General features: G+C 41.0%; 1 protein-coding gene across 4 annotated transcripts in view; it reads left to right on the plus strand.

Moving 5' to 3' along the window:
* The window catches only part of Tab2 (TGF-beta activated kinase 1 (MAP3K7) binding protein 2), a 54772-nt gene extending 46958 nt beyond the window's left edge, over positions 1-7814 (plus strand). For 3 of the 4 annotated variants that reach the window (XM_076552791.1, XM_076552792.1, XM_076552793.1), the window contains 2 exons: positions 836-916; positions 5844-7814. In XM_076552791.1, coding sequence (XP_076408906.1) covers positions 836-916; positions 5844-5986 — 224 coding nt within the window. In that variant the 3' untranslated portion in view covers positions 5987-7814. Of the gene's footprint in view, positions 1-835; positions 917-1011; positions 1056-5843 lie in introns of all 4 variants that reach the window. The other variant, XM_076552794.1, reaches the window with a different exon arrangement.
* Positions 7815-9305: the final 1491 nt, after the last annotated feature.

The raw sequence follows: 9305 nt of genomic DNA on the forward strand, positions 1-9305 counted from the left end.
TAGTTGGTTCAAGAAAGCAGACACACTCAGTAGCCTTTAGATCTGCTGTAGCCCTGTGGTAAGGGAAGACAGTGACTGTAGGTCTAGCTGCATGGTCAGAGGTTTGGCTTCCAGATGTATAGAGTCTGTTAACAGGATTTATTAATAGGGATGTATCCCTGTAACTTTTTCCTTTTACCTTTCAAGAATTGCATGTCCTCATTTCACTGGCACTGTCTTAATTGATAAAATGGAAAAGGACATAAAAGGAGAGTTATGTATTCTTAGAACCATGATAGGGTTTTATACTTTTTTGAGCAATTAGTAACCAGCAATAATTTCTTATTGCAGTAAAAAGTACTTATATTTAATTCAGTTCCATAGAAAACCTAAATAAAATTTTATCACTGAAATCTAATTCTGAAGTTGGGGAAATAACAAAAATAGATAAAATTTAAAAAGAGGCAAAGGAAACTTAACAAAGAAGTCTTAAATTATACTTCTGTGTGTCGTCTAACATCCATTATACTGAAAGATGATGGATTTTGCTTAAATTGATTTTAAATGACAATAAGCTACCATTTTAACTTGTCACATAGAGCCAGGGGTCTGCTTCTAATTCTTTCTTACAAGTATTAATTTCATTCCTTCCCAGTTTACCACTTGCCTGTTTATGAATACTATCTTATACCTATATTTTGAGATATGTTTTTGAAATCTTACATATAATTTGAAATAAAGAGGGTACAATTTAAAGCATTTCTGTTTATTTTTAGAAAGAAATGCTTGCTTTAAAAATAAAATTAAGTATTTTTGAGCTATAAATATTGATATATTTACTTTTTATATATTTCAGGACCACATTTTAACCCCAGCGCTATTCATAACTTTTATGACAATATTGGATTTGTAGGTCCTGTGCCACCAAAACCCAAAGGTTAGTGTATCCATTAAGTGTGAAAACTGTTACATTTTGAAAAGCAAAATCTTAGAAAATTTTAATTTTTTTTTTTTTTCAACCTTCCACTTTAGAAGTGCTTCCAACTTTGGCATTCCGGAGTGGATTCATTAGGAAGGTGTTTGTTTATTTTCATTTACATTCTGGGGTCGGTGGGGGTGCAAAGATGTAATGTATTTAACTTTTTAAGAGTCATGTTTGAAACCTTAGTGGCCACTATGTACTCCCAAAACAGAAAGTACAAAGGGTTATTTTCCTTAAATTTTTAAACAATGCTGAGGAAGTCACTGTAGAGAAATTCAGTTTTTGAGAACATTGTTTTGTATAATTCTGAGTAATATATCCTGAATTCCAGGTGAATTTCAGAACGTATCATCTAGTAACATTTTACAGCATTGACAGTCACAGAATAGGTGTGCACCAGGCTGAGACATGTTGAAATAAGTCTGTATTTGAGCCAGGCAAGAGAGTATGTATATAAATGAAGATCATATGCATAAATCTGACTGACCACAGTAAAAGATGTAGGCACATACATTTAGGTCACTATAACACTGTTAATCATTCATGGTGCATAATTTTCTTTTAGCCCTAAGAGAAGTTAAATAAAAAAGAGTAAATAGACATTAAGGGAGCAAATTTTGACTACAAGAACACATAATTTGGCAAGGTAGAGTTGGTGAAAGTGTAGCTTTTGCATGGGATTGAGATTAAGTCATCAACTAACTTAAAATAGAAAGATGTAACTGAAAGATATCCATGCAACCAGAAAGTAGGGGAAACATACTATTAACAAGTACACAGATGCTTTAAAAAACAGGAAACACTAGCCGGGCGTTGGTGGTGCACGCCTTTAATCCCAGCACTCGGGAGGCAGAGCCAGGTGGATCTCTGTGAGTTCGAGGCCAGCCTGGGCTACCAAGTGAGTTCCAGGAAAGGCGCAAAGCTACACAGAGAAACCCTGTCTCGAAAAACCAAAAAAAAAAAAAAAAAACAGGAAACCCAAGAGTCGTCCAACAACAAGGAAACACACAGATGGAAAGGCGAGAGGAGGAAGGAAGGAAGAGAGGCCGTGCCAAGTCTGCACTTAGCAATAAATGAGCACCGTCCATGGAAATACGTGAACTCACCACCAGCTGAGAGAGCTAATGGGTGAATCCTAAAGCGGGATTCAACAGTGCGCTCTCTCTACAAGAAGCTCATTTTAGACATAGAGACTAAAAATCAAGAGATACAAAAAGGTGTTTTATTTAAGCGGTAATTAATAGAAATCATGAGTGGCTGTATTAATCAGACAAGATATTTTTTTAAGTCTAAAGTTGTCTCTAAGGACAAAGAATGTGATTTTATGTATATAATGAAAGGATATATTCAATAGGAAGACACAAGCATTTACAGAGCTATCTTAAAACGTGTTTTAACAAATTTAAGATCAGACTCATTTCAGCCATCTTTGAACCAGTCCACTGACACCCGAAAACGCATGGAGAGTAAGCAGCACATCCTCCACTCTTCACTGGGTCTTTGAGGAGAGGATGAGCTAGAGATGTGTAGCTCACTGACAGGGGTCCACCTAGCAAGTCCAAGGCCTGAGGTTTGATCCCAGAACCCTGCTTTTGACACAGAAGTATCTGCAAGAAAACAGAAACCAAACACCAAAACCTGTGAGAGGCAACAAAAGCAGCAATACAGATAGATGTTCAGTTTGTAGATAAAGCCTGCATTAAAACCAGTAACTCGGCCTGATTATATACCTCAGGGACCTAGCATAAGAAAGTAGGCCCAAAGTTAATAGGAGAAAAGTAATGAGGAAGGTTAAACATAAATCAGAAAGTTTAAAAACAATAGGAAATCCATTAAAACATTTGAAAAACTAAAATTATAGCCCCCCCCCCAAAAAAAAAATTGAAAAGGAATACTTGCAGATGTTTGATGGGACCAAGACTGGGCAGAGACTCTGCAAGTAAAGGGAAGCTCTCGGCCCAGATACCAGCAAACACAGATGTGGGGGTTCGTACTGCACTGTTAGCAACACTCTGGAAGTCCATCGCGTGGCCAAGTGGGAACTAACCCCTGATATCCAAGAATTGCTCGACATAGACAGATTAGAGTACGTGGTGTACACGTAGAAACAGAAGAAAGCATGCCGTGTCAATGGGCACATAAGAGCATTTGATGGAAATCGGTCCACAGAGATTAAAGAATAAAGTACAAGATCCTGCAGCAGGAAGAGTTCTTCCTGTGAGATCTCAGGGATTGGATTCATTCTCTGGAGCCCATACAGTAGAGAGAGTGTACTCCTCAAGTTGTCCTCTGAACTCTGTGCGTGTGTACATGTGCTCTGACATGCATGCACACACACACACACACAGACACACACACACACACACACACCCCAAGTTAATAAAGAGAGTCAGTAAGCAAAGGGGAACCTAACCTCAGCATAAGAAGGTCACTTGTCCAAACCACACAGATCACGTCATAGTAGGGGAAACTTGAAAGCCTTTGTCTAACGTGGTACAAGACAGGAATGCCCACCATCTCTACTTCTTTCAACAACAACAAAAAGGCATCCAAATCAGAAAAGAGGAAACAGAATTGCCCCTAATTGCAGAAGATATGATCATGTGGTTATGTCCAGCTGCAGTTTCTCTTTATTAATTGGTTAGCCAGTTAATCACATTCTGAAAACGCTATGTGGAATATTCCAGAAATAATTTATAAATTTTAGATAGAATTTATTAGTATAGTGTTATAATCTGTTTTACTATGAGATATCACTCTTTTAATGTGCCTAGTTTATAAGTTGTTTTATAGGTGTTTGTATTTTTGGGGATTTAGCTCAGTGGTAGAGCGCTTGCTAGGCCCTGGGTTCGAGCCTCAGCTCCAAAAAGAAAAAGAAAAAACATAGCATATATCAAGGTCAGTATTAGCCATGGTTTCAAGCATTCACTATTAAAACTACTTAGTGAATTCACTAATATTGTAATATATAAAATCAGTCTTATGTTTCTTTGTACAATTATGCAAAAGAAGCTCATAGATACCAAGAAAACAATTTCATTCACAGTGATAATCAAAAAGATAAAATACTTAGGAATAAACTTCACCAAAGAGGCAGAAGAATTTTATACCAGAATTATAAATACCAAAGAAGGAAATTAACAGAAAAATTCATGTTCATGGATTGGAAAAATTGTACTGTTCAGATATCTAAGATACCCAAGATGATCTACAGATATATTTTTATGTGCACTGGTGTTTTGCCTGCATGTATCTGGGAGTGTCGGATCACCTGGAACTAAAGGTAGATAGTTAGGAGCTGTCATGTGGGTGCTGGGAATTGAACCAGGGTCATGTGGAAGAGCAGCCAATGTTCTTTAACTGCTGAGCCATCTTCAGCCCCAATCCACAGATTCTGTGTAGTCACTATCAAAATTCTATGTCATTCTAGATAAAAATAAGAAAAAGATTCTAAAATTCAGACAGGAAAGATTCTAAGTAGCCAGAGCGATCTGGAGTGAGGACAGAGCTGGAGATAACACACTCTTCTTTCAGAATAGAGGACAGAGCTCCAGTAATCCTAACAGTCAGTGCAGATATAGACACAGCCTTACACCAGACCCGTGGAACAGAGCAGAAACCAGCGTGTCTTCGATAAGGGACCAGAAACACACAACAATGTTTCAGTAAATGAAACTGGCGAGGCTGAAAGCTCCGTATACAAATAATGGGATTGACCCCGACCTTACTTCACACGCACATACCAGCTCAGCTGGAGCTGGCAGGGTGGTGATGGTAAGGACACTTGGTGCTAGCCAGCCTCGATGACCTGTGTTCAATCCTGAGGATCCATGTGGTAGAAGGAACGAACCAACTCCCTCTACACGCATGCTATGATGCGTGCACACTCACACATGTACATACACAAAATCCATAAGTGTTAAAACAATCGGCTAGATTACAATTTAAATATAATAGGAAACTGGCTAGATAAAAATGTCCTGTCATTGTTGAGGATGGTGACTTTCGGTTGTGACAGCTAAAAGGCTGCATAGCAAAGGATCTCTGAAAAAAAGGCTCCCTGCTGTTTGAATCCAGATTCAGTGTTCTTCCATACCATGTCTAATTTTTAAAAAATAAAACAGGAAAATGTGATGGTTTTTTGACACGGGCTTACTTTTTCGGCATTTGTTATTGACATAAGTGTAAACACACATTTAGAAAGTAGTTGTTGAGGCCGGGCAATGGTGGTACACACCTTTAATCCCAGCACTCGGGAGGCAGAGGTAGGTAGATCTCTGTGAGTTTGAGGCCAGCCTGGTCTGCAAAGTGAGTTCTAGGACAGGCCCCAAAGCTGCACAGAGAAACCCTTGTTTCAAAGAAGAAAAAAGGAAGGAAGGAATTAGTTGTTTAAAAACAAGGTTTATAGCACATACTTAAAACCCCAGCACCCAGGAGATTAAAATGGCAGGAGGATTGCTGGAACTTAAGGCTAGCCTGGGCTACATGGGCAGACACAGTCTCAAATAAAACAGTTCCTGAAGACTTACTTTCTCAGTAGATTAAAAAAATGCATTTCATGGAAACTTCCCTTCCTAGTAAAAAACAAATATCAACACTACTTGAATGGGAAATGGAGCTCATGATTACTCTCAACAGGAACCTTTTTCATGGGCTACCGTGAGACTCAGACATTGTAAGGACTGTGGGGCTGTGTTTTCCGTGAGGCTGTGGAGGTGTTTGTGTTGGTCCAGTGGCTCTTCCCAGAGGGAAGACAGGGAAAGCACACGGGAGGGAGTTAGTTCACCACTGGCCTGCGACCTCGGGCAGTCACCAGGGACTTGGTGCACTCGGTGGGCTTTCCTGCTTCTCTAACTCTTGTCTTCCTCTGGCTTCCCTGCAGATCAAAGGCCCACCATCAAAGCACCAAAGACTCAAGACACCGAGGATGAGGAGGGCGCCCAGTGGAACTGCACTGCCTGTACTTTTCTGAATCACCCGGCCTTAATCCGCTGTGAACAGTGTGAGATGCCTCGGCATTTCTGAGCCAAAGGCCCCGTGTCCTCTACAGCCGCATCTGAAATTCAAGACAGTCATCTGTCGTCGTCGGGGAAACGTTTCACTGCTACATAGGGTTTGGTCCAGTTGCAGGTGTGACAAGACGGTGGCCTGCTGTGTTCAGTGGCAGTCTACAGAGCTAATAATACCTCAGTCTAACGTCATGGGCAGTAGAGGTTCGTCCCGGGAAAGATGACCCGAGAGACTGGGCTGCCTGCTGCCTGACCATGTACAGTGTCTCTGTCCACGATGGACCATTCTCACCCCGCCAGTGCCTCGGCGTCCCCAGTCCTTCTCCCACCTGTCACTACTGATCTTGACAGGAGGAAGGAATAGGATGATAGCTTTTTGTGTTTTTAAAGCTTTTGGTGAAACACTACATACACGAAGAGAAGGAACAAGGTTTGACTATGTAAAAATTCTGCTGCCGCATAGTGCCAGTGGATGCGGGCAAACGTCACAATCTGTGGTACTCTTGGCCTTGTCTTTGTCTTCTCTGAAGACGTCTCTGTGAAGCCAGCATCTAGGGTCTGGTGATGAAAAGGAAAGCAGTGTGCATTGTCTGTACAAATCCACAGTGAGCGCCCCAGAGCCTTCCCTACTGTACAGATCTCTCGCGTCTGCTTTAAGTGATCTCTTCATTATTTTCTTATATTTCTATATGTATAGTGTAATAGACTTTTGTTAACTAATGTTCTTTTTCCCTTTTAGTAGGCACAATCATGTCCTTTTTAAGCCTTACTGAGAAAAGCAATGCCATAAGATAAAAAAGCATTAATGAAATGAAACTATGCACAGATAACTTCCCTCTCCTGCTCCTGTCCTTCGTCCCCTTGGGTGCCAGTGCTCTGAGAAGATATGCAGGTGCTGCATGGGAGTTGCAGGAAACACTGCAGGCATGTCGGTAGGTCACACTGTACACCGACTTCAGCAGTGGGTGACCAAACATGTCGTTGTCTTCTGCAGCAGCTTAACGCAAACAAGTATTGAAACCCACTGACATCCTGCCCCGTGAGTGGGTGGTATCCCCAGAACTTCACGGGAGGTTCTCGTTGGGAAAGTAGTTTGAGAAGCAGCCACAGCAGCAGTACCAGCAGCCTTTTTTCTTCTTGGAAAGAAGCGTAGCTGCTGTACTGTTGGGACAGTCCATTTCTAACCTGACTTGGTGACATTCATGTGTATTTATGAAACATAGTCATCCTTAGACAACTGAAGACAAGCTGGAAAAAAGAAAGAAAACAAGCAGACTTGAACACTGAAACAACCTCAGACATCTCTTTATCTTGATGATATATTTTTGTAAGGAAAATAACTATTCATACGATCAGGAATGTATATAACTAAATAAAATCAAGAAATAACTGCGTTTAAAAAGAATTATGAAATTATCAGTGCTTAGAATGGGGCTAGGGAAGTGCTGAAATACAGCAAAAGATGGGGAGTCATGTAGATTGTCCCGCTGTAAAGGTTCACAAGTGGCTGTTCTCACTAAACAGGATTCTCGCAGATGAGCGTTTTAGGGGTCAGAGCCTTGGCTCCAGGCTTTGCCTCGTGAATACGGAAAGAAATGTGGCAATCCTAGGTCACTGACAGCAGGCCCCAATCCTCGCACATTTGATGCATTTTGTTTTCAAAGTAGGCCTTGTTTTTCAGCTTCCTCTGCAGTTCTATGTGAAGATTGGTAAATCAGTTTTTACTTGTTTTATTAATAAAACGTAATTTGGATATCTTGAGTTGATGGTTTTGTGATTTAGCTGGGTAAACTATCTTTGTAACAGATAAGTTATTTATAAAAATTAAAAAACTTATATTCTAACGTGGATTTTGTGACTTGTTTTTGAAGTTTGTGAGGCAGTCTGTGCCCCGCACAATGTTCCCTGGTTAACTGGAGTCAGGAAAGTACAGCACCTCATCTTGAGTCTTCTCAGAAGCTCCCAGCTTCCCCTCGGTTTGTGGATTTTTTGTTGGTTTCTTTGGAGTGTCTTGATTGGCTGGCTGGCTGGTTCGTTTTTGTGGACAGGATCTCACTATGTGATCCAGGCGAGCATCAAATTTGCAATCCTCCTGCCTCAGCCTCCCACGTCCAGTGGTTCTAGGCATGCCTTGTTTCTGGCTGCCAGGCTTTTTAACTGATCAAAGCAACCAGATTTCAGCCAGAGAAGGAAGTGGAGAGTGGCTTCTTCTCATGGTGTATTTTAACTATTCGTTTCTTTTTAATTTTTAAAATTCTACCCTATTGTTCAAAAGAAATGTGACGTCTTGGATTCTTTGGCCTAGTCAGTCCATGTTTGCTAAGTCCCATGATGCATTGGTGCCGAGTGTACTGTGGTGCTTCTCTTGAAGAAAATTCTCAGTCACACTTTTCAAAACATTAAGGCTCAGAGTTTTTCTGAGCTTGAAAAGTAAAAGATACCATGTTTGCTAGTGTCTCTAACATGGTCTGTGCACGAAGGCATGATACACTCACTGTGAGTTTTCGAGACCTAGTGGGAGAAAAACTTTTGCCAAAGAACAGGAGGCCTGTTGGTCTGGAAACTACCTTTAGAAATTACTAAAGCCTCGGAGAAGGGTATGCCACCCCTCAGAGAAGGGATTACCACCACACTATTCAGGGATGGCAGTGGGCAGGTCATATAAACTGAACATGGGGACACTTTCTGGAACCTTAGCCAGGGCCAGAGAGACGGCTCAGCAGGCAGGTCAGTGCCCAGAACTCAGATGGTGGGAAGAGACAACCACCTCCCAGTTCTCTTACCTGCTGTACATGGGTTTGCCGTGCGTGCACACAAATAAATGTACAACACAACACACCAGTCACTGTCACTATGTCTAGTATATACACAGACCCAGGTTGCCAGTTTTCGTGAAGAAAATCAGAGTTGTTTTTCTTAATCACCATTTTTACTTTTTAGGTGTCTGGTCTTAACTGAGTAGTAGCCAGGGCTGTCCTCCCAGGTACAGTGATGGTAGGTTTTTTGGCACCATATCCAGCCACTTACTTTCTTTTTTAAATTATATGTAATGTGTGTCTGGGCCTGGGTTTGTGTGTGTGAGGAGTGTCCACAGAGGCCAGAGGTAGTAGGTCCCCAGTGTGAGCTCCCTGATACGGCCCTCTGCAAGAACAGGACATGCTCTTAACTGATGAGCCAGCTCTCCAGCCTCTTTTTTTTAAAATGACCAAACAGCCAGTCTATTCTATAAAAATAATTTTGTATTGAAAAATTGAAATCATGCATAAAATTGTATTAGCATAGTCCAGAACTGTTTTAGCTCCTAACTAAATGATAAGGCCTTGATAAACATCAAA

Source organism: Peromyscus maniculatus, chromosome 16, assembly GCF_049852395.1.
Source record: "Peromyscus maniculatus bairdii isolate BWxNUB_F1_BW_parent chromosome 16, HU_Pman_BW_mat_3.1, whole genome shotgun sequence".
Classification (NCBI taxonomy): domain Eukaryota; kingdom Metazoa; phylum Chordata; class Mammalia; order Rodentia; family Cricetidae; genus Peromyscus; species Peromyscus maniculatus.